This window comes from Ornithorhynchus anatinus, chromosome 5, assembly GCF_004115215.2.
Source record: "Ornithorhynchus anatinus isolate Pmale09 chromosome 5, mOrnAna1.pri.v4, whole genome shotgun sequence".
In the NCBI taxonomy this organism is placed as follows: domain Eukaryota; kingdom Metazoa; phylum Chordata; class Mammalia; order Monotremata; family Ornithorhynchidae; genus Ornithorhynchus; species Ornithorhynchus anatinus.
Window position 1 is genome coordinate 7,799,701 of NC_041732.1, and position 26,146 is coordinate 7,825,846.

The 26,146-nt window shown below is 48.6% G+C and overlaps 1 protein-coding gene across 1 annotated transcript in view; it reads left to right on the forward strand.

Annotated features, from left to right (window-relative positions):
- Nucleotides 1–22,603, forward strand: part of MAP2K5 (mitogen-activated protein kinase kinase 5) — a 238,924-nt gene extending 216,321 nt beyond the window's left edge. The window contains 1 exon segment of the mRNA XM_029066218.2: nt 22,059–22,603. Coding sequence (XP_028922051.1) covers nt 22,059–22,163 — 105 coding nt within the window. The 3' untranslated portion in view covers nt 22,164–22,603.
- Nucleotides 22,604–26,146: the final 3,543 nt, after the last annotated feature.

Here is a 26,146-nt window from a genome sequence, read left to right on the forward strand (position 1 = left end):
GGCAGTTGATACTATGGACAACAAAATTGGCCATCTCAGGATTATTTGGGATTTTAAAATTCAGAAGGAAAGAAATCTAGGGTCTCTGGAGTTAGTGCCTGCTTGGAAGGCTGGCAGTTGATACTGTGGACAACAGAATTGGCCATCTCAGGATTATTTGGGATTTTAAAATTCAGAAGGAAAGAAATCTAGGGTCTCTGGAGTTTGTGCATGCTTGGAAGTAGGAATTCACTAGTAAATAAGTTGATTGTGGCTTTTTAATTGCACGTAATTCCAACCGTGGACTCGTGGGCTGAATGCTTGAGATTACACTAAATCAAACAGCTTTAATTTGAGTTTTTCATGACATGTTGTATGAACAGAGAGATTACAACCCTGAAAAACAAGCTTTGCTTTCCAACTGCTTAATCTTTTGACAAGACTATAACGGATAAATATATTTTGCTGTATGACCACAGTACAAGAGGTAGCTACAGATAGATCAAATCTGCCATTCCTTGATCACAGCGATCTGACACTTTTCATTTTTCAGAGAGTTAAAGATAACTCTTCCCTTCTCCACCCTCACCTCCAACAGCCACGTCCATTTCAGAGCATTTTTTACTAGGCGGGTGACGACTGTGCTAATAGCCCTTGCCGTGGACTGCCGCTTCTGAAATTAGGAACGGTGAAAAGCTCTCGGTATCGCCTCACTCCGGCCTGTTTGCTTTGCTCTAAGTTTGGCGAAGTTGTGCTCTACCCATAGTAAGTGCTCAATAATACCACTGACTGATTGACTGAATTGACCACTCTTCAGTGTCGTACTTAGTTGAACCAACCAATCTGTCGATGGCACTTATTGTGTGCAGAGCACCGTACTGAGCGCTTGGAAGAGACAATATAACAGAGTAGAAACGTTACCTGCCCACAATGAGGTTATCACGGGAAAGACAGCCTTTAGAGTCCTCCCCCATACTAATTCCTGAATTACTTGTTCAGCCAATGAAAACCTCAGGGGGAGTTGTCATTGTTTTTTTTGGTAAATAATAATCGTATTTGTTAAGCACTTCCTATGTGCCAAGACCTATACTAAGGACTGGGGTAGACACAAGATACTCCAGTCAGACACAGTCCCCGTCTATTTGGAGGTCCCAGTCTAAGAAGGAGAGATAACAGGTATCCAGTCCCCATTTTACAGATGATGAAGCTGAAGCTCGGAGAGGTTAAGTAACTTACCCAGGGTCACTCAGCAGGCAAGTGGCGTTTCGTGCATTATTGGCACCGTGGCAGGCGCTCCAGGCCTCGAATTTTGAAGAGAAATTGTCCCCTGGGTCTGGCCTTTGGGACTATATCGCTGTCATCAAGGAGAAGCCAGGCATCTAGAGATGCGTTTGGCCGATAGCATGGAATCCAGAACAGCTGGCACATCGAGGTGACTTTATCTGTGCTGGCATTGCCAGGGTATAAAACGGGCAGCCTGTGCCATCTCCACTGCCAAACGGAGAGAGAGAAAAGCGGCAGCTTTCTCTCTCTCCGGCACATTCAATACCCTCTAGCTCAAAGCTTTAGAACCACACCGGGGCAGGGGCAAAGCTCACCACAACGGTATGCGGTGTGGACAACCCCCAACTATGATCAGGTAGACTACAGCTTTGGGGGGGTGGGCGGGTAGGCGGTTGAAAGCCCGATCTCCCTGGGATTCGGCCATTCTCTTTTCAAGTGACAAGCTGTTTTGACCATCAGTACTGACCCTAAATAGATTTGATTCTTATAAATGATAAACTGTTCTGACCAGGAATTCCAAGGACTCAAAGGAGATTATTAGAAACCGTCTATTTATAGTTGTGCCAGCTGGATTTGTTTAATGGGATGTTTACTTTTTAATTTGGGGCCGTTTTTTAGAGCAGTCTGTGGGGACTCAGGGGCCTCCCTCTTTTGTGTAATTGTCAGCAGGGGCAAAACAGTGCATTCAAATAACTTTAGGTACCTTGGCCACACGGAAGCTAAGGAATTGGAATCGAAACCTTTTGGCCTTCTTTGCCACTGAACTTTCAGAGTTTACTTGTTCAAAGAGTTCAGTACGGTGACTTGCACACAGTAAGGGCTCAAATAGGATTGAATGAATTAGCTAGTGAACAAGCGCAAGACATTAGAAGGTACCTGTTTAGTCTGGTTTCAAGCCAGGATTTTGGTTTTGCCACATATCTGTTCTCAAGAGAGGTGGCAACCAGTCTGTAAAATGGGGATGAAGACTGTGAGCCTCATGTGGGACAACCTGATTACCCTGTAACTACCCCAGCGCTTAGAACAGTGCTCTGCACATAGTAAGCGCTTAACAAATACCAACATTATTATTAAGTAGAGGCCCCGTGTTCATTAATTCAAAGGTTCCCGTAAGCACCATAGAAATGGAGCCCGGTATACCAGTATGACCCATGTTACCCATCCCTCAAACGGGGGGGGGGGGGTCTGGGTAACCCACATTCTTTAAGTTGGGACGGGGGGGAGAGAGACACAGAAATCAATTAATAATTGTACAGTCAGCGTGGAGTTGACCAGAATTCGCCTAAGTAGGGTCCATTTTTCCCCTTAAAGAGGGCCGTGCGGAAACATTTTTAATTGGATTTTCATCGTGATTGACAGCATTTGATTATGACAGTAACTTTAGTTGGCTGGACTGTTAAAGCCTCTTGTTCAGATTTTTCCATCAAAGCTCTTTTTTTTTTTTCCGCGGCTGAATCCCCAGTAGACCCGCAGTCATTGTGAAAGAGCCTTTGAGCACCTTTGTTGTAGCCATCCCTGGTGATGAGTGGGCCCAGCTGGTAGAAGATAAGAAAATGTTCCTATCACAAAGAGCCTGTGTCTCCCACCTCTGCGGTTTCAATAATTTTAAGAGCCCCGGAAACCTGTTGAGGATTCCAAGTAGCTTTCGATGTGAAATGAGTGTTAAGTATTAGTAATCGTGAGATTAGGGCCCCGGGGACAATGGGAGATAAACAACTGCAATTAAGGCAAATCTGCCGGAGTAAACAAAATTTAGCAGAAACAGATGCCCTAACCATTTTGGGGGATTGATTGGAGGGCACTGAGGAATCGATTTTTGTCTTGTTTACACTTGCAAACCCCCGTGATAAACGGGGGAAGGCTAAATATTTCATACAGCCGGATTTTAGTTAATTCTTTTCCTGCGCCTCACAGTAGGCCTCCTCTCTCCTAGCAGTGACCAGGCCTGAGTTGATTCAGCGTTCACAGGGAGCAGCTAATTGTCTATGAAGGGCCCCCGTGTTTAAATGGGCTTGACAGGAATTTAAATTTTGTTTCAATCAACCCCTGTGCTCACAGCCTGCTCCAGTTTCTAATTTTTAAATTAAACATGATTTTTTTTTTCTTGGTTCCTTCGAAGTGCAGGCTGGCCTCTAGGGCTCTCGGCTCGGGCTCCCGGAGAAGTGCGGGTCCCCTGCGCCGGAATGCGGGTCGAGTGGCCGGCCCGCCGGCCCCAAGGAGTCGGGGCTGATGCCTCGGCTAAGAGAGCTTCTTCTCCCAATCCCGCTCCCCTGCCTGTAGAGTTTCAACGGAGCTTCTGGCTTTAAAACGCTCCACTTCCTCCCGGGTTTGTAGACGCTGTGTCCATTTCGCCCAGAGCGGCTGGCTCATTTGGAAACTGGGTTAAGTTCAAGGCCGCAAATGAAAATGGAGTTTCAGGGGGATGGAGCCTCTAGAGTCACGGTGGTGGGTTGGAGGGGAACGGGACCATGCCCTGTCCATCAGTCAGACACGTGTGTGGGGCGGGACGGCGCTCTTGGTGGCGTCGTCTTCAAAAATGTACGCAAGCTTGGCGTGGTGACAAGGACATTGCTGTGGCTTTTCATATTAAGGGAGCATGTGTAGGTAGCATGGAGCAGTGGCCTGGGAGTCAGGGGCCTGGGAGTCAGAGAGTCATGAGTTCTAATTCTGGCTCTGGCACCTGTCTGCTGTGTGACCTTGGGCAAGTCACTTCACTAAATCTGTGCCTCAATTACCTCATCTGTAAAATGGGGATTGAAACTGTGAGTCCTGCTTTGGACAGGGACTGTATGTCCACCTTGATTTGCTTGTCCACCACAGTGGTTAGTACAGTGCCTGGCACATCGTATATAAGAATAATAATAATAATAATAACAATAATGGTATTTGTTAAGCACTTACTATGTGCCAAGCACTGTTCTAAATGCTGGGGTAGATACAAGGTAATCACCTTGTCCCACGTGGGTCTCTGAGTCACACTGAAGTTAAGTGACTTGCCCATGGTCACACAGCAGACAAGTGGGGGAGCCGGATTAGAACCCACAACCTGTGACTCCCAAGCCCGTGCTCTTTCCATTGAGCCATGCTGCTTCACATAGCGCTTAACAAATACCATCATTATCATTATTATTATCTAGAGGCCCAATTTCTACACCTAGAATTTGACAGCAAAGTCAGGAGTCCCCCTTCTTCCATATCACATCTCAACGCCCCCGTGGGCCTACCAAAAAGAGGGACCTTATGGGAAGCAATAACCCCCCGGGGGGGGGAGTCATTATCAACAGTTAGCCGTTGGTTTGGTAGCTACCCTAAGTGAAGCTGAGGGCTATTGATGCTCTAGCAAACTGAGGCAAAACTGAAGGCAGAGCTTTCTCTGGCAGCTTTCAGTCAGGCTCTAAGACCTTCCCCATTATTCCGCTACGGGTTTGGGAAAGGAAAGCTTCCTATTCAAATGTCATATGAGCAAGACTGCAAGTCATTTGCGAAACTGGCGGGAATGGAAATTCTGTGTAATTCCAAAGAAATGTCTGTTTGGAGGGGGAACATAAACCACCAGCAGCTGATGACCTTCTTGGACTCAGTATCCTTAATAGAAAACTTCACTGTAGTACGGTTGAAAGTTCCCACACTTGGAATTTTTAGGGCACGTTTATCTTTCCAAAGCGCATTACCTCTCATCTTGTTCGCATACCATCCCTGAGGGGAGGGGGAAGCAGGTGTTATTAGCCCCATTTCCAGGTAAGGAAATGGAGGCCCACAGAAGGTAAGTGATTTGCTCATGGTCACAAAGCAGGCTCATGGGGGAACTGAGGCTAGGATCTCCTGCCTCCCGGCCTCAGGCTCTTTCCACTATCATCCCCTTCCCACACTGGTGATCCACGTAGTAATTCCAATTTGCAGACCACTCTACTCTTTACCAACTGGCCCAGTGTTTCCACAGAATGGTACGCGGAAATGTCACGAGCAGTAGCTTGACTTCGTGGATAGAGCATGGTCCCAGGAGTCAGAAGGACTGGGTTCTAATCCCAACTCTGCCACTTGTGTACTAGGTGACCTAGAGAAAGTCACTTCACTTCTCTGGGCCTCAGTTCCCTCTTCTATAAAATGGGGATTAAGATTGTGAGCCCCCTGTGAGCCATAGACTGTGTCCAACCCAATTTGCTTGTATCCACGCCCGTGCTTAAAACAGTGCCTGGCACATAGTGTTTAACAAATCCCATAATTATGGTTATTTTTATGAGTATCCTTTGCCATTTAGCAGGCACCCATTTCTTATCCTGGGCACTGGCTCATCTGCATGGCTGTTCTAAATGCTTATAGAAGAAGTTTTTCAGGAAATGCATTTGATGGATATTGTGCTGGGCGTCTATCTCACCTGGCCCACAAAGACCGTTTCTTGGGTTTAAAAAACCTGTCAGGGAACACGTAGGTAAAAGGGAAATTTGAAATCCTATCCATCATCAGGTGGAGCCAGACCATCGATTGGGGGCGTCAAACAAAAATTCAGCAGCGACTGGTTTTCAGGCACAAAAGACTCTTCTTTAACTTCCTCTCAGCCACGAGAAGGACCTAGTGGCTTTGGCCATTTATTATCCCAAACTCCACGGCACGGCTGCATTTTCTGAAATTCCTTGTGGATCTCATTTCACATCACATACCAGAAAGGGCAACTCCAAGCTTGCAGTCTCTTCAGCCCAGTTCATTTGTCTGTTTTCAGCATCTTTCCAACGTCCTTTCTGTCACTATTGGGAAAAATCATTAGTATGCTAATCGAGCCAGCCGTCATTTTAATGCTGACCCTTGCTGACCTGCCTCTGCAATTTCAAGAACTATGTTTGACTTCTCTAGAAGTAACCTTAAATTCCAGTCTTGTAAGAATTCCAGAGCTGTATCCTTCACTCCTTCCCCTAATGAGGTTATGACCAAATGCTCATTATAATTGCTTTAGACTCCTTTTAATTTTCAAGCTTATTAATCATAAGAAGAGTTATTTAAAATTGCATAAATTAATCTTAGATTAAAAGCCCATCAAAGCCTCGAAACAATTAAGAATAAGTAGGATTTCCCTGGGGCAGCAAGTTTTATTTTAATATTGTAGTCAGGTGGATATCAGAACATTGAAGTACGGTAGTGATTAATGTATGCAAAATTTAAATGAGAGTTTTTAAATGGCAAATCTAAATCACATATTGACCTAACTGTAGGCTTTAACTGCATTGTCTCTCATATATTTAAACCATTTAGTAATCAACATTTTAATTACAGTGCATGTTAGCCAACCATACGACAAATAAGAATTGAACATTTTAAAGCTTCGGTGGGATGTCTGTTGTCTGACATCAACTGAGCAGCGGTTTACGGTGAAGAGGGTGGGGAGAAGAGAAAGCAGAGGACAAACTCTTGGGTGACCCCAGACCAGAGATGGAAGTGCTGGAATCGTTTCGATGCCGGTGTTTCCGAACACCTGCCTGGGTCGGGGGAAGCTGATCCGAATCGCGTCCTGCTTCCCTTTTAAGGAGGTGAATTTCACAGCGGTGATTAAATTGTCATCAGAATGCTGACCTTCTCACAAGGTGTCTGAAACGTGGAGGTCCCACCTGCCCGATGATTCAGGTGGCACATTTCACTGGGCTGGTCAAAGACCCCAAAACTGTTAGGAAGAGGGGAAAGCCACCCCCTCCCCACATCCATCTCTAGCACCCTGGCTCCAAGCTTGCCTGTTTTCCCGGTGCTCCTTTCCCACGTCGTTCCAAGTCAGATCCTCACTGGGTGAGAGCGGTTGTGGGGTGGAGCTTTCTTCTGCACTGGACTAAGCTGAAGCGTTTCCTGAAGCATCTGAAAGCAAGTGGCAGAGTGGAGGGAAGGGACAAGAGGGCCCTCATGGTTATTCTAAATCTACTTCAATGCTGGCAGGACTTCTCTCCACCCCATTCAATCACAAGGCTCTTTTACCTCTTTTCTCCCTTAAAAAAAAAAAAGAAAGAAGAGAGCCTGTGCTGATGTCGTAGCCCAGAGGTGACTGCATTTCAAGTGATACCAGAATCACGTTGCCTTTCCCATGCCTGCTTAAGTATATAAAATACATGGGAGAAGGCTCCTTTTCTCATCAAATGGCTTCTACTGGGGCAGTCGATCAATGGTATTTATTGAGTGCTTACTGTGTACAGAGCTCTGTACCAACCTCTTGGGAGAGTACAATAGAACAGTAAAACAGACATATTCCCTGCCTACAATGGGCTTACAGTCTAGAGGGGAGAAGTAGGTGAATGTTCCCTTGAGTACAGCAGGATAAAATGGGGCAGTGGATTCCTAATCGTGAGGAAGAGGTTGGAAGAGAGACCCGAGTCTCTTTTCTAATGCCCCTCGTCAACGACCAAGGTTTCCACACCTCTCAGAGGCTCTCCTCGCTGAGAGAGGATTCGAGTTAGCCCAGGGATTTGGCCTTCTTGGAGAAGAGAGGCAAGTTGGGGAGGAGAATGGTAGTGGGCCATTTAGGCTAGCCAACAAGGGAGTTCAGCACTGTGTGAAAGAAGCCTTCCGGATGACAGACCGTTCAGGGAAAGAGATGCTGGACACCCATTTCCTGGAAAGTGGGATCTTCTGCAAGGAAGCTCTTAAATATCAGCTTCATTTGAAGATTCCCCACTGTCCTGACTTTCAGAGTTGCCCAGAGGCTTTAAGGAGTACCTAACGACCCCACCGATTGTCTGTAAGCCAGAAGTGTGGGGCTACCAGCCCCATCACACGGACACCCATTGATTTGCTTACTACCGACCCAAGGAGAAAAGCAGGATTCCACAGAAACCTGGACAGATCTGCTGCACCAATGCTAACTTCAGTTAAGCTTACTTCAGTCAAAGCACATGTAGGCAATGAAATTCCAGCATTGGGGGAGTGGAGAAACATACAACACTGAAAAGTTAAATAATAGCTTTTCTTGATCAGCTACAAATCACCATATGATCTTTTGCTTCCTGAATAAAGGGGAGAGTGGGGCCCTACCCACGCTTCAATCAATGGACCCTATTTATTGAGCGCTTACTATGTGCAGAACACCCTACTAAGCGCTTGGAAGAGTACAACAGAATTAGCAGACATGTTCCCCGACCATAACAAGGTTACAGACTAGAGGGAGAGACAGACATTAATGGGAATGCCTTGAACAACAGCACCTAATTACTAAATCACAGACCCTGAAATGGGTGCTTATAGTTACTCTCGTGCTGGGAGCCGAGTTCTGGATTCCCCACTCCTTGCTCCGGCCCAAATTTTCCCTAATGAGGTAACCAAGAGGCCGTCCAAAACATCCATCATTATTATTTTTGACTCATCTGTGGACTTGACACAGCAAAAGACCCTACCCAACTCTCCCCGAGAACTGTGGATGGAGTTGTCCACTGAACGGCCGTTTACCGGGCAGCCATTAAGGATTGGTTGGAGGAAAACTACTCAGGGGTCAAAGTCACATAGAGGAAAAAGCCAGCGATGCATCTGGTAAACCTTCCTGTTTCACAGAGACCTAAGAAAAGGGCTATCTAGAGCAGCCAAGTACATTGAGCTAAGGAATGTTTGTGACCAGCGGTGGAACACAAGCACTGGGTGAGCTGGGAGTCTTCGTGTCCCCAGAATCCCTAGGCCACTGCTGCTTGGATGTGAAATTGGTTCCACCCTCGGACCGACTTAAGAAATGCCATTCCTGGGTCACACTAATAAATCAATGTAAGTGAGTGCTTACAGCATGCACAGCACTGTATTATGCACTTGAGAGAGCATAGTACAACAGAGTCGGTAGACTGAGTTCCCTCCCCTCTAGACTGTAAGCTCCCCTCTAGACTGTACGCTTGCTTTGGGCAGGGATGTGTCTGTTTATTGAAACTTTGTACTCTCCCAAGCGCTTAGTACAGTACTCTGCACACAGTAATCGCTCACTAAATAAGACTGCCTGCCTGCCTGCCTGCAAGGAGCCTACATTGTAGAGGACAATAATGATCTATCCAGCCCAGAATTCTGTCTCCGAGCATGGCAACAGGATGGTGTTTGCCCACCTTAATGCCTGGCTTCACTTAAGGAAGAATCACCCAACATTTCTGATTTTTCCCCCTAATAACACATTATGGGCCACTCATCCACAAATTCATCAGAGCCCTCGACTTTCTTTTATTTCCCAGAATACCAATCGGTGACTGGAATTCCAATCATGAAAGTCGGAGCTTGATCTAACACCTTTGGCCACGAACTCAGTTTGACACCCTCCTCAGCGCTTCTACATATATTTGTTGTTCAACTGAACAATCAAGCCTTCTGATTTATTCTGCTATCTCATCTGGGCACATCTGTCCTACCACTTTTACGCATCCTTATTCATCCTCTCTCCCTTTCTTGGTAAATAATTTTGTCCTTCTCCCTCCAGTAGATTGCAATCTCCTTGCGGTCAGGGAACGTGGGTCTTGCTTGTGTTGTACTTCCCCAAGCGCTCAGTACGGTGTAGCATGCTTACAGTTGACATTCAGTGACTACCACTGATTAGAAACAAGGAAGGAATCCTGCAGCAATGATCGAAACTCTGTAAGGATCTTCTTGACACCCCTTGTTTTGGTAAGGATGAGGCCCTACAAAGAAGAGTGAAGGAAACAGACAAGTAAAGGATGGGGAATTGCCAATGACCTTCCAGCACTTCCCCCGCCCCACCCAGCGAAGAGAAGTAGGCTAGGGCCATTGCAAAATTTAGTCCTTTTTCTTATTAAAGGTGTTTTCTGCTTTTACTTCAAAGCCTCGGAAAGGTCATCCTTACACGCCTCCACGATAAACTACTCAATTGTGGATTTCTTTTTCTCCCCTCTTCTTCCTTCCCCCGCCTTAAGCCTCGGAAATGGTACGCAAAGCAGGGATTGAGCGCGCGCTGAAGCTGCCCGTAGACATCAGGAATATTTATTTTCTCTATTTGTTTTTAAGCCCGTGAAGACCGGGTGGCTTTCTCTATACTGTCCTGATGGAGCCCTGACCAGCAAGCGTGCAATGCCCCTAGCCCTAATGTGCCATTAATGATAGGTTAATGTACAGTATAATGTTTTTTGGACTATGGGTTCATTACACTTCTGAGTGTAAGGTCTTTCCACAGAGCGCCCAAGGTCCCATTGCATTATATCATGCAATAAAAACACCCTTTTCATATCACACACTAATAATCTGTATTTGAAATGCTGTCTGAGGGCCCTGCTATCTTGTCACAAGTCTGTGAGCGAGCGCAACAGTTGGGATTCCTTTCGCTGTTTTGAATTTTGAGTTGCACTGGAGACAGATGCCAGAGGAGAGCCTCGCTTTCTCTTGGCCAGCTGGGTGATAAGTTTGGACAAGGTAGGGCTTTACTGGGAAAGACCCCCAGGTCAGCAGTCAGAAGCCACTGGGGTCAGACCAGCTCGGGTCCTGGCTCAATTTTCCCTGCTTAAAAAAGCATCTGCCCCTCTCATCCTCCCAAACTGAACTCCCTTTCATCCCTCCCACCCAACCCTCTGACTTTCCCATCACCACCGACACCACCACCATCCACCCTGACTCACAACGATATTATCATTAATATTATGGAGAAGCAGTGAGGCTTAGTGGATAGAGCACTGGCCTGGGATTCAGAAGGACCTGGGACCTGTGCTTGGCATTATCCTCAACTGATCTCTCTCATTCAACCCACATTCCCCTCTGTGACCAATTCCCATCAGGTCAACCTTCACAACATCGCTGAAGTTTGCCCTTTCCTCTCCATCCAAATTGTAACCACGTTAATTCAAGCACTAATCTTATCCTGCTTGAATTGCTGTATCATTCTCCTTGCTGACCTCCCTTGCCTCCTGTATCTCCCCAGTCCAATCTATACTTCACTCTGCTGCCTGGATCATTTTTCTACAAAAACGTTCTGTCCATGATTCCCCACTCCTCAAGAAACTCTGGTGGTTGCCCATCCACCTCTTACCATTGCACTCAATCACCTTGGCCCTTCCACCTTACCTCCCTGATTTCTTACTTTAACCCAGCCCGCCCACTTTGCTACACTGATGCCAACTTGTTCGTTGTACCTCAGTCTCATCTATCTCAACTCTCTCTGGCGTGGAATACCCTCCCTCTTCATATCCAAAAGATGACCATGCCCCACATTCAAAACCTTACTAAAAGCAAATCTCCAAGAGATCTTTCCCAACTAAGCCCTCATTCCCTCTTCTCCCTCTCTATTGTACTCTTTCAATCATTTAGTACACTGCTCTCCACATAGTAAGTGCTCAATAACGACAATTAATTGACTGACTCTTCGTCTCCTAAGTACCTACTCACCCTTCTCTCCCCCGCCCCCCAACAAACACACACCTCAATACTCACGTAAATACCCTTACACCCTTGCTTTCTGTTAATGTTTGTCTCCCCTGCTAGACTGTAAGATCCCCGCAAGCAAAAACTGAGTCTAACTCTATTGTATATTCCCAAGCGCTCAGGACAGTTCTCGAAACCAAGTAAGTGATCGATAAATATGAATTGATTGACAATGTGAGGATAAATGAGATCGCAGATCGAGGGTTGTGGTAATAGGAGTATTAGTAAGAGCCGCAGCAATAATAATGGTATCTGAGCACCCACTGGTATTTATTGAGCACCGTGTGAAGAGCACTGTACTAAGCCCCGGAAGAGTACAGTGCAACAGAGTTGACAGGTTCTCTGCACAGTACAGAGCAGTGTACTAAACGCTTGGAAAAATACAACAGAAGCAAGAGACCTCTTCCCCGCTCACAGAAAGCTTACATTCTTTTGGTAATTTATTTCTGCAGTTTCTTTTAAAGTTTGTCTCCCTCTCTAGTCTGTTAAGTTCCTTGTGGGCAGGGATCATCCAAACCTACTCTTTTGTATTGCACTCTTCCAAGTGCTTAGTAGAGTGCTCTGCACATAGCAAGCACTCAATAAATACCACTGAATGTTTGGGAAGAGAGACAAAAATATTTACAAATACATGTGATCAGAGTAAACAATTGGGTGTACAATTGAATCCACATATAACCCTAAGTGTCGAAGATGGGTATAAATACATAAGGGCTAAAGGTGGCTGTGGAGTTGATTCCATTTGGGATGTTGGGAATTAAGCAGGGAAGACTTGTGTGAGATTGTGTGTGTGCTGAATCCTTAGGGAAGAGGTACTCTGAAAATCCAGGGTGGGGTATCATTCTTATTTTATTTCCAGCTCTGGGAATTTTTTTTTTTTCCAGAGAGTGAATAGTCCACCCCCAGCCCATCTAAGGACAATGCCTCCCCCGGGCTTGAGTGGGAGAGCCAGGCACGGCACAAAGGGAGCAAGATGGCGCTCGGGACCAGAGATAGAGGCACAAGTGCGCTTGTGTTTTTACTACCGGCGCAGTGCCTGCCTTTTTTTTTTTCTTTTAAATGGTACTTGTTAAGCGCTTACTCTATGCCAGGCACTGGACTGACCACTGCTGAACATACAGTACGTGCAGATGGGACACAGTTCCTGCCTAACATGGGGCACGAAAGTAGTTGCTTCTCTGCTGTCCCTGTAGTAGCTCCTAAACAGGCTTTAAAGAGACACAGTAGGGAGGTTGGGAGAGAGCAGACTACGGGCCTGCTGCCAGGGGAGAACCGGGTTGGGGGGAAGGTGCGGGGGAAGTCTTGCATCCCCTACTCCCCTCTGCCCCAGCCCCGACAGCCCCTGGAAGTGGAAGGGGAGGGGGAATGCGAAAGGGTCAGTTAGATTCAGCCCTGTCATTAGATTTGAGACTAAATATCTGCCTCAGGGTCTGGCCAGCGGCCTTCTGTCCGGATAGCCCCTTCCCTCCCCCGCCTTCATTTGCCAAAGGAAACTGATGGAAGCGGAGGAGGGGGGACGTCTTCCGCCGGTCGGTCGGACTAGGGATCGCTTATGAATGGGACTCTTAATAACCCCTAGCTTTCTCATTTGGTGGAATTCGATTATGGAATTATTTCCCATCTAGCGCTCCCTGGCATTACTTTGCATTCTGCAATAAAAAAGCAAAATACGTTCAAAAGGCCTAGGCCGTTTTAGGCGCTCTGAGGAAAATGTACTCAGCATTAAACAGCCATTAGCCTGGCAACGATCTCTTTTCGGCTCCAAATCAGCAAATCCGTGTCTCGGGTCGGCGCAGTACAGGCGTGCCGGGGTGCGGGGGACCAACGAGGCGAGAGGTGTTACCTGACAGACACCCCGAGGTGCCACGCCGGGACCCACATAACTGAGGGCTCACCGCAGTGGCCGTTAAGAGACATTCGGTCCAGACCGACGTTTTGACTGTCTCTAATGGGGGGGGTCTATCCGGAGGAGCAATGGTACCGTTTGTGTCCATTTCAGACCGGCCCCTCCTTGCTAACAAGAGCGTGGCCAAGCACAGCTGGGGGAAGTGGCGTGTGCTCTGAGGCATTGGAGAGGAAAAGAACGAATGCTCTGGCTTTCTCGCTTTGGAACTCTCCCCTTCCCGGGTTGGGAGGGGGGATCGGTGGCAAAGAAAGGTGGCAGTATAGGGGCAAAAGAGCTGTGGCAGAAAGTAATTTATTGAAATATCTGTAATTTATTTATATCTATTAATGTCTGTCTCCTGCTCTACACTGTGAGCTCGTTGTGGGCAGGGAACACGTCTATTTGTTGTTGTATTGCACTGTCCCAAGCGCTCAGGACAGTGGTTGGCATCCAGTAAGCATTCAATAAATATGAATGAATGAATGAATGAATGAGGAAGTAAGATGACCCTGTGACACTAGGACAGGATCCTGGGGCCCTCTCAGCTCTGGCCATTTCTTAGGCAGGAGAAAATCGGGCAGAGAATGTGTCTTTTTACTCTTCTACTGTACTCTCCCGAGCACTTAGTACAGTACTCTACATATGGTAAGCGCTCAATAAATACGATTGAATGAACGATTTAAAGTTTCGAGGAGAGTTAGCTTTCTATTGAAGGGTCACGGGTTTGGGCTGCATCTCTTGTTTCCAGCTCAGACCCCAAAAGCCACTGTAGCCCTTTAATAGGCTTTCGTCCTTTCAAGGGTTAACCCGTCTAGAAATACCCTACTAGGGCCACCGAGACTTGAAAAACGTTACCCTTTATCACAAAAACCAGAAGTGACAAGTTCATTTAAAAAGCCTGGTTTGTCATTGTTTAGCTAATTTTCAGAGTTGACACAGAAAATTAGCCGGGCCGACACTCACTCGGTGGCTATCTTTCCAGCTCATTTCCCCGGCCCTTTCCTCCCCGACCTTTGTGCATACAAAATCTGTCTGTACCCCCAAAATATAAAACTTCCCGCTGACTTTCCGAGCTGCCCAGCAGTCACCTCGGTAATCGTTAAGTCATACGATGGCGTTTTCAATATTATTAAAATCGATCAGTGGTATTAAGCGCTTACAATGTGCAGAGCACTGAACTAAGCATTTGGGAAAGTGCAGTATAACTGAGGCAACTGATCTGCTCAGTGAAACAGCTCCCTCTTTTCTGTTTTCCACCCCTAAAACTGCCGATTCTAGGTGGAATCACACTGTCACAGCACTGAAACCGGGTAAACTTGGAAGTACAGTGGCCCCAAGCGTCATTACTGAGTTTGAGAGGTCAGGTAGCTATGTGTGCCTCTGGGGCCCTGAACAGTATTAAATGGCAGCCTTATTGCGGCAGGACAATGTGAGGCAAACATTAGTGAGGTGCATCTTTTTGGTGTTGGCTTTCACATTAATAGCAGTAATTATAATAACTGTGGTCTTTGTTCAGCACTTTCTGTGCGAGGTATTGTACTGAGGACTGGGGTAAGCAGGTTGGACACAGTCCCTGTCTCACATGGGGCTCACATCCTTAATCCCCATTTCTTTACAGATGAGGAAAGTGAGGCTTAGATAAGAAAAGTGACTTGCCCAAGGTCTTACGGCAGATACGTGGAAGAACCGGCATTAGAACCCAGGTCCTTCTGACTCGCAGGCCCAGGCTCTATCTACTAGGACAAGCTGCTTCTCCCACATTAACATCCTGATACCCATTGCTTCTGCCAAAGTAACGTTGTACCAAATAAACCTGAGCCCGCGTGATCAATCTGAACTCAAACTGTGTACAAAGCACTGAACTTATTGCTTGAAAAAGTACAATTATAGATACGATCCCTGTCCACGAGAAGCTCGCAGTCTACATGATGCTGCATAAGGTTTATTTTAACCACTCACTTTGGTTTGACCGCTTCACTCGATTCAAAGAAATAGACCGTTACTCATGATTGAGGTATATTTCTATTAGGACAAACAGTATCGATTGCTCCTCGGGACACAAAGGAGCACTCACGGATGAAAGGAACAGTTTCTATTGATGTAATTCAGAGTCTGAACTTAGAAAAGCCAACGGTACTTTAGTTCTAGAAACTTAAGTACCTTTTGAAGTCGGCTGGTTATGAAAGAAGTCCCACCCCAGTAAGACTGAAAATTTACTTGTTAAATTTGAAAGGTCTCCAAGGTTAAGTGACCTCCTTGAGAACAACAAAAGCTATCACCACCCTACAATAATTCAAGGCCATGCAAGCCATTTCCCCAAACAAAGAGTACCAGGTCACCCCATTCAATCCCACAGAAAAGCTAACATTCATTGAATTTTCTCCAGTGCTACCTTGAGAACTAAAGGAAATCAAGAACAGAATATCTGAGTAAAGTAGGTTGTTGGTGATTTGTTTGAGGAACTGTAGCTCAAGGCAAAAAGTGGGTTCTGGTGATGGAGTTTTTTTGTTGTTGTTTATAGACTGCACAATGGTCAAAATTTCCTACTAGTTTTCATTCTTTTTGTAACTTTCTCCTGCGAATAGTTCAGTTTTAAATGGAAAAAAGAGTGTGGGGCTCTAGAATCAGCACTGAAAATTATCTAGTTTTGATCTGCCAACTTGGATTTTGCACCAAACCCACCTCTTCTGATAAGAAACTCCAATCTCCCTTAAGGGGTGGCGGGGGGTGGGGGAGGGAAATGCACTTCTCTTTAGTTCTTCAATAACCCAATTCATCTAACTCTTTTTTAAGGTATTTGCTAAGTGCTTACTCTGTGTCAAACACTGTTCTAAATTCTGGGATAGATACAAGTTAATCAGGTTGGACATAGTCCCTGTCCCTCATGAGGCTCACAATCTAAGTAGGAGGGAGAACAGGCATTAAATCCTCATTTTAGAGTTGAGGAAACTGAGGCCCAGAGAAGTGAAGTGACTTTCCCGAGGTCACAAAGCAGGCAGAGCCGGGATTAGTACCCAGATCCTCTGACTCCCAGGCCCGTAATCTATCCATTAAGGCCACGATGCTTCCAAATAACAAGAGTTGGAAGACACATCCCCTGCCCATAACAAGCTTATGGTCAGGAAGGGGAGGCTCCTCCATCGCTCTCTTCCGTGTCCTGATGTCCGTTGCTCTGTCCCGCAAGAACCCGAACCGTAAGGTGCCGAGGTAGGGACAAGCCTGGATGCCCCAACATTGAGGACCCGGAAGATCACAGCTGGATGCATCCCCCTCTGCTACTGCAGGGCCGGGCGGCTGTGTCCAACCTGATTAAGTTGTACCTAGAGAAGCAGCATAGTGTCGTGGAGAGAGCATGGGCTTGGGAGTCAGAGGTCATGGGGTCTAATTCCAGCTCCGCCACTTGTCTGCTGTGTGACCTTGGGCAAGTCACTTCACTTCTCTGGGCTTCACTTACCTCATCTGTAAAATGGGGACTGAGACCGTGAGCCCCACTTGAGACGGGGGCTACGTCCAACTCGGTTCGTTTGTATCTACCCAGCACTTCGTACAGTGCCTGGCATATAGTAAGCACTTTAGAAATACCAACATTATTATCTACCCCAGTGCTTAGTATCATGCCTGGCACATAGTAAGTGCCTAAAAAATGCCATTTTAAAAAAAACCTCTCCCCCCAAGTTGGCTGTTGCCTATCCCTCGACCGCCTGCTCTAAGCGAGAGCTGCAGGATGAATCATGGGTGTCTCTGAAACATTCGGCTCTCTCAATGGGCCATTCTCTGACCAATTACTGTCTGGGAGAACACATAGATCTACTCAGATGAAAGGTTGAGAGCTCCTTGACCTGTTTAGTTGGCTGTGTACAGCCCGGAATGGCTAGAGGTAAGCAATTTACTGCTAATAATTGAATATTTGGGGGAAACATCTATTTCTGTAGCAATTGTGAAGAATGAACCCGGGAAGGTTGATTGAAATGGAATGACACAGCTGCACTCAGTTTCGAAGGCCTTAAAATAAAAATCAGCGCCGGGAGGGAGGGGCCGCCCCATCCGAAGGCCGAGACATTTGGAGGTCTGGGAGACGAATCCTCGGCACCGAGGACTTGGAATTTGCTGGCGAGTCTCAGGGCGACCGTCGGGGCCGCACCCAGCTGTGGGAGGGACCACCAGCGGGACTGATATGAGGTCTCGCCGGTAAACCTCCCCTTTCCATTCCCGGTTGGTTTCAGTGACCAGTTCTCCACAGCAGGGTGAGCTCCCAGGATGTTGGTCAGTGTTTTGGCTTCCCATCCCGGCAGTGCCCAGGGTCACCCCCAGGCAGAGAGAGGAGCTGCGGACATTCGGCCCACCCCAGCGGATTACGGCGGGGCGGGGGGTGGGGGGGTATCTCGTGTCCCCGACTCAATACGAGGGTCTGGAGCGTGAAGCTGGGGCAGTGCCCGATGAGAAATGGGTGAGGTGTGAGGCAGTGGGCTGGGCCTCTTTCCTAGGAGGCAAAAGCAGTATGGCAGGGTGGATAGAGCACAGGCCTGGGAGTCAGAAGGTCATGGGTGCTAACCCAGGCAATGCCACTTGTCTGCTGTGTGACCTTGGACATGTCACTTCACTTCTCTGGGCCTCAGTTACCTCATCTGAAGAATGGGGATTGAGACTGTGAGCCCCACGTGGGACAGGGACTGTGTTGGACCCGATTTGCTTGTATCCACCCCAGTGCTTAATACAGTACCTGGCACAAAGTAAGTGCTTAACAAATACCATCATTATTAGAACACATCCCACCTCAGGTGGGCAGGAGTGCGCGCGGCGGGACGTGTCCACTGAGAGTTCACCCGCCGGAAGCTTTTTTTCCACACAGTTTGCGTTGTTTCCCTCTGTTACCGGGAGAGGAGGCCATGCACCGCTGTCTGGATCTGGCCTACCTGCCACCGACAGGACCACCCAGCTCTCTGCTTTTCGGCAAAGGCCAACAGGGTTAGAACCGGGGACTGCCTCACCCTGGGGGACCCCCGGAGAGACTGAAATGCAGCCCCCTCAGAAGGGCTAAGGGGGAAAGCGAGAGCTCTTGAGATCCTAATATCACTACCCTAGGAGGTTTACACTTGGTTTTGTTTCTGGATTTCCCAGCTTTTGTTTTAAAATGCATTTTCACCCAAAAATGGATGTTACGGAATGTTCCCCTTGAAGAGACTCCCGCCTGGCATCACCCACCGACCCAAAACTTCCCTGGCAGAAAGTCACTCTCTGGCTCACTCACCAGGGGAACTGCTCTACAGGGACTAGATCTTCCAGTGGCAGTAAATCCCAGTTCTCTGGGTTTGATGCCAAGAGGTTAAAAATGACTTGACCACGAGAGAAGCGTGGTACTCCGTGCCTCAAAAGAATGAGGAAGAAGCGGGAAATGACAGGCTTTCAGCCCGAAAGGCTACCCGGAGTCACGCAAAAGGCTTGGGAGACGTTTGCTATTTTAAAACCATCCCAATTAAATGGGTGAGCAAGAATTGGGGCATGATGACAAAGGTTCGGCGAGCAGAAGCCAGCGGAGCCGATTTGGGCACGGAAGCGCAGGTAAAGGTGGAAGTGTGCGGAATAGGCTCCGACTGCTCTCCACGCGCCATTAGGTTTCGGTCGGTTCCCTCCATCTCCCGGATGGGACTGATTTCCAGCGCGGGTTCGGGCATCCGTCCCGACTCCCTCCGGGCTGCTCTCCCTCCTGTCCCACTTTTGGACCCGCTTGTCGGCTGGCGGCCCCTGCCCCTTTCTCTTTATTATCCCCTTCCCCCGCCCGGCCCTCTTCCATTGGGAAGTTTTGTGGACCACAGTGTTTCAACCCTCACCGGTTTGATTGTTGGAATCGGCCCCGCGAGGATTGCTGGAACGAGAGAGACTCCGACTGGCTTGTGATGAGGCGAAGGTGATTACTGAACGGCAGCGGCAGGTCTGCCCTGTCCCTGGCCTTGAGGCTCCTTTGCACCCAAAGATGACTCTGCGTGCCAGGGGAGGGCCTCCTGGGGGAGGGAGGGGTAGGGAGGAATTGGACGGTCGGCAGCAACCGCAGATCAGGTGCCCCCCATTCCCCGTGGCTCCCTGGTTAATTTGGTTCTCACGGCCCAGAACTCGCCCTGGCTGCGAGAGGTGGGGAAATGCAGAGCCCCTGGGCACCCCAGCAGTCGATTCCCCACTGGACAGCCCCAACCCCAGGGGCATCTTCTGAACATCCTTCCATCTCCTCCCTCCGGTCCTGTGCTGGGGGAGAGACTCTCCCGGAATCCTGCCCCACAGGCTCACTGGGAGATCCAGCCCAAGGGCCTGGCTTGGGAACTGGCTTCCCTGTGGGTCCCCTGGAGGACACCTGAGCTCCGTCGGGTGTCTGCTCTGGAAGAGCCCGGCCACTGGGAGCCCAGACTAGCCAGCTGTGGGCAAGCTGGGGCCTGGCTCCCCGGAGCCTGGGGCCTGCTGCTGTCTTGACCCCCGCAGTCTGGGTTAAAAATAAAAGATGAATGGGAATTTGGTTTTTTGATCGCCCCACATGAGGCTCTGGCTCTAATAATCCCTTTCCCTTCTCTTCAGGGGAAAGTCCTATAGGATTCCAAAGGAGTAAATAAAGGAGTATCTAGGGTAGGCTAAAGGCCAGAAAAAGTCAGAGAAGAACACAACCGAACGGCAGGTGGAAGGACTGAATCTGTTAAGTCTAATGGGGATGCTGTGATGTCTGTTATTATTAATCATTATTATTGGCATCTCTCAGGTTAATTGAAACAGTAATTATAATGTACACGGCAATGCCCACGATAAAATGTGTAAAGACAAAAATCTCCTACTTACCTGACAAGCATCCCGAAATACCACCTATTGAAGCAGATTTCAATGGTGTTTACTGAGCACTTACTCTGTGCGGAGCACTGTACTAAGAGCTTGAGAGAATACAGTACACCGGAATTGGTTGACCCGACCCCTGCCCCGCAGAGTCTTTCAAATGTTTGGGGTTGCAGCAACCAGTCGAAGGCGGAAATGTTCATTCATTTTATTTTACTGTTCTTCAATCACCACTTTTATTTCAACTTCTCTTCTGCAGCCCTCTACTTCTTCGATCTCTCAAAGTATGGGTTTGGAATATTCTCTTTAGGAGAAGAGAATATGAACAAATTCCCAATTTATCAATATAGTTTATAGTGATTGCTGTCCAACACATCCTTGGGTTCATACTTGTGAGCCAGGCAACACTTCAATAAAATGAGTACTCAATGCACCAAAAAAAAACCAACAAAACACCCTTAACACATTGAAATTATGGTCTCCAACATTATCTGTTCATTCATTCAATTGTTTTTATTGAGCGCTTACTGTGTACAGAGCACTGTACTAAGTGCTCGGAAAGCACCTGTTACTAGGGCAAGCCTAAAAACTTAGAACCTACACATGCCTACACTCAAGTAAACATAAATATGCTCATAAGACAAATAACTATTTGTATCAGCCCCTTACGTGGTCTCCCTGCTTGCAGTCTCTCCCTTCTCAGTCAGTCATATTTATTGAGTGCTTACTCTGTGCAGAGCACTGTACTTGGGAGAGTTCAATAGAACAAAGTTGGTAGACACTTTCCCAGTCCGCAGCGAGCTCAGTCTAGAGGACTCCCCTGTCCTATCTATACTTCATGGCTCACCTTTCTAAATCCTCTTACTGCACCCATCTCTCCCCTCTTCCGAAACCTTCAATGTTTACCCATTCCCGTCTGCATCAAACAGAAGCTTTTAACCATTGGCTTTGACGCAGTGCCATCAGTGTGTTCTTGTTCTTTCTTTCTTTCGCTCTCTCTCTCCCTTTTCCCCGTTTCTATTACACCCCAGTTTGCAATTCCTATTCCTTCCATGCTCACCTTCTCACTGGACATGAGAAGGGTACACCCTCCTGGACCACACTTTTCCTCCCGCCAGGAATTCCCTCCTGCTTCAAATCCGCCAGAGTTTAGATCATCCCATCCCTGCTAGGGGGTTTTCCCTGATTCATTTTTTTTATATGGTATTTGTAAGCACTTAGTACAAGCCAGGCCCTGTTCTAAACGCTGGGATACATACAAGATAATCAGGTTGGACACAGTCCCTTTCCCATTTCCCAGATGAGAATTTCACTGTTGAGATACCTTAGGCCCAGAGAAGTCACAAAGCAGCCAAGTGAAGGAGCCGGGATTAGAAGCCAGGTCCTTCTGACTCTCAGCTCCGAGCTGTCTCTATTAGGCCACGCTGCTGCTTCTTCTCTCCGGATGGCAGCCTCCCAACTTTCTCTCAGCCCTTTTCCACCTGTGGAATTCTATCCCGAGCCTCCCCGGCGCGCCACCTGATCCGCTGCGATCGACCAGGGGGTCGGCAGCTGGAGGGAAAGAGCCATGTGAGGGACAGGCGAACTCACCCTTCTGGGGAAAGGATCGGAGGTTGGGGGGAAGAGAGGGGAGACCTCCCCCTCCTAACCTACCAATCCACCCACCCTGTGTCACCTCCCAGGCCGGCCCCCCGCCACCCCCAGCTAACTGTCCTTTCTCTCTCCCCTCTTCCACTGCGTCTCTCAGGGCCATCCATTTGTCCTGCAGTACAACGACGGGAACGCCGAAGTGGTCTCCATGTGGGTGTGCAGGATGCTGGAAGAGCGGCGGGCCCAGCAGGGGCCTCAGTGAAGCACGGATGACCGACCGGGAGACCCCGGGCCTGGGGACGCTGAGGCCGAACCGCCCGCCTGCCCCATCGCCACCGTGTTGCTCCCCGGCATCCTCTGTAAGCACCGAGAAAGCCTTTGGGGGTACCCACGCCTTGTCGCAACTTGGGGGGACCAGACGTCCCCATTCCCGCGTTGCTGCCTCACTCGATGCTCTCCAGTTACCCTCCATCTCACTGAACGTGAGCCAGAAGTAATGAAGAACCTCCGTTTTTTTGTTTTCTGGCCGCACTATGCAGATTTCTCAGCTCCTCGGGACCTTTTTTTCCGACCCAAAGCTTTTGCTACAGTCCAGACGTCGAGGAGGTGGCGTAAGTGAGGGTCGGCCTGCCGCCGGCCGGCCTCGGACACTGCCGTTCTCGGGAGGCTGGTGGCTCCAACCAAGTTTTTAAGTGGGGGAGTGCGGGGGGTGGGGCGCGGGGAGGGTGGGGGACTCGACCCCTAAAGAGGTCAGGGTGCCCGCTGACGGAAATAAAAATCCTACAGCTATGTTACCGCGTTACTGGAGCCTTGTGTTTTGTGTTGGGTTTTTCGGGTTGGGTGAGGGCTTGATTGGAACGGTTCAGTGGGAACGCCCATGTCCATTGAATCAAGCCTGCTAAGAGGGCAGGGCGGGATGGCTAACAACCGCACGGCACAGTTTTTTCGAGGGTCCAGTGTTTGAAATGTTTTCTGCTTCTGGGAAACCCATCAGCTCTGAGGCGGGTCAGCTCTGGAGTCACGGGCCCCTGGCGCCAGCCCCTCCCCAGCCACATAACGAGAGTGATATTTGTTCAGCGTTTACTGTGTGCCAAGCACTGTTCTAAGCACTGGGGTAGATCCAAGGTAATCAGGTTGGACGCTGTCCCTGTTCCACGAGGGGCTCACAGTCTTAATCCACATTTTACTTGTGAGGGAACTGAAGCTCAGAGAAGTGAAGTGACTTGCCCAAGGCCACACAGCAGACAAGTAGAGGAGCCAGGATTGGAAGCCATGACCCTATGTCTCCCAGGTCCACGTTCTATCCACTACAGCATGCTGCTTCTCATGCTGTGGTGGGGAGGGGGGGAGTGTATCCTGCTCGATTCTCACCCCCAAAAGCTTCTAGGTCACCGACACAAGGAATAAACGGACCCTTGGTTGGAGAAGCCGAAAGCCAGACTGAGCCTGGGGAGCCAGTTTCCCATCCCTCGGGGAGGGGGGATGGAGGCCAGGGAGCGGACCCAGCGCTGCCCCTCGGGGACCCCCCGTCCTGGCTGGGCTCCCTCGGCTGCCAGCTTTACTAACGCCGGCCTCTCTTCTCCACAGTGCGTACCGAGGGGGCTCCGCTTTAGGCAGCCTGAACCTCTCAGCGGCTCCCCAGAGTTAAACCCGGTCAGAGGGTGCCCTCAGCTATTGCTCCTCCCCAGCTGAGAAGCAGTGTGGCCTAGTGGATAGAGCACCTGCCCGGGAGTCAGAAGGACCTGGGTTCTAATCCCGGCTCCATCGCTTGTCTGTTGTGTGACCTCTGGCAAGTCACTTCATTTCTCCCAGCCTCAGTTACCCCACCTGGAAAATAGGGATTGAGTCTGTGAGTCCCTTGGACTGTGTCCAACCTTGTATCTACCCCGGTGCTTAGTACAGTGACTGGCACATAGTAAGCACTTATTGAATACCTTAAAATAATTTTTTAAAACTGAGGCAGAGAGACTGGATTAGTCCCTGTGGTTAAGGGGGTGAGGTGTGGGGAAAATACTCATACTGGTGATGGCATCTGTTAAGCGCTTACTATGTACCAGGAACTGTAGTGAGCACTGGGGTAGATACAACCAAATTGTATTGGACACAGTCCCTGTCCCGTGTGGGACAATCCCCATTTTACAGATGAGGTAACTGAGGCCCAGAAGAGTGACTTGCTCATAGTCACAGAGCAGATAATTGGCAGGGCTAGGATTAGAACCCAGGACCTTCTGACTCCCTGGCCCATGCTCATCCACTAGGCCATGCTGCTTCTCCTAAGAGACTCTGCCCTTAAAAGAATCAATTGCAGGAGTCAGTGTTAAAAGGGAAGGCTTCTCGTTTCTGCACCACTCTTAGAGCCAAATACAAGGGTCACAGCGACCGCCAGCCTCCAAGCCTGCCCATATCAGCCTCGGTCGCTGGAACGGGATGTGGAAACAAACCCCAAGAGGCCAGACTTTCCTAAACTAATAATCCTTCCTCTGATGCTGCTGCCCCCGTCCCCATGACCCCCTGGGAGGTTGGAGGAAGCAGGAGGGAACCTTCCCACCTTATTGCAAGAGCCTACCAAAATGACCTCGATCGGGACAACTGACTTCAGCTGCCAGTCCTTCCCGGCCACGTGGCTCGTCAACCCTGCAGCAAGAGAGATGGAAACACACCAAAACTCTTGGGATCTCACCCGAGGCTAAACCTGAAGGTCCTGTCACCCGGATATGGCAATCATCATCATCATCATCATCATCATCATAATAGTGTTTGTTAAGCACTTACTAAGTGCCAAGCACTGTTCTAAACACTGGGGTAGATACAAGGTAATCAGGTTGGACACTTGGGGCTGTCCCACTTGAGGCATAAAGTCTTAATCCTCATTTTCCAGCTGAGGGGGTTGAGAGAGAGAGAAGTGAAATGTCTTGCCCAAGGTCACACAGCAGAAAAGTGGCAGAGCGGGGATTGGAACCCACGTCCTGACTCCCAAAGTCGAGCTCTTGCCGCAAGGCCGTGCTGCTTCTCTAATTGTGAGTGGTGGCCCCACTGACAGCTCTGCCAGGTCTCCTCCTGCTACTGCCTGCTGCCCCTCTGTAGCCTCTCGTCCTGTGGGAGCTCACTCCTGGGATGCTAGTCCCAGGTTTTTACCGCCCGCAGCTGGCTTTCGGCTCTGGCCGGCCCCTTTCCCTTCAACCTCTCCTCCCGACTATCATCGGTACTCCCCCCCCCCCCCGACACCAATTTCTCCTCCCTGAAGTGGTCTTGGTGCTGAAGACCCTGTGTGACTTAGAGAAGCAGAGTGGTTTAGTGGCTAAGAGCAACAGCCTGGGCGTCAGAAGGTCCCGGGGTCTAGTCCCCGCTCCGCCATTTATCTGCCATGTGACTTTGGGCGAGTCATTCAACTTCTCTAAGCCTCAGTTCCCTCATCTGTAAAACTGGCATTAAGTCAGTGAGGCCAGGTGGGACAGGGACTGTGTCCAACCTGATTAGGCTGTATCTAACCCAGCACTTAGAACGGTGCCTGACACATAGGAACCACTTAACAAATACCACAATTATTATTATCATCACCCCAGCTGGGGTGGATGAGAATACATGGGTCATACTGTCAGCTCATTCTGGGCCGGGAATGCGTCTGCTAATTCTGTGGTATCGTCCTGTCCCAAGTGCTTAGGACAATGCTCTGCACATAGTGAGCGCCCGATAAATACCACTGATTGATTGATGGTTTGGGACACCTGGGCAGAGAGGAATATTCTGTGGAATCGCTGCAAATATTTGCTGTGACTTTGGACAGAGTCTGGAAAATACTTTGTTTCCCCCCTTGGAGGTATCATTTATCTTGTTTGGAAACCTCGAGATTGCAGGCGTGAACTTATAGACTAAAGTTTGTCTTAATTGTTCCTGTGTCACAACCTCCCTGGCAGATAACAGTCCAATGAATGAGTCGATGGAGTTGATCCCTCCAGGTCCTTCTTCCAAAGTGAGACAAATTTCTCTCCTTTGAGCCAAAGAGTCTATCAGCAGCCCTTTCATTTATTTATCTCCCTAACAGTTTGCATTAGCTCACGATGGATAAAAAGTCTCTCCCAGCCACAGATTTTTTTTTTTTTTAAAAAAAAGCAAGGTTTCTCCCATTTGTTCCTGGGGGTTGTCTTGAGGAGGAGAGGAGGGAGCAAAAGAGGAAGGAAATCAGACAGAAAGAAAGTGCAGATTGAGAAGAAGGGAGAAAGAGGGATGGGGGCTGGAGGGAGAGAT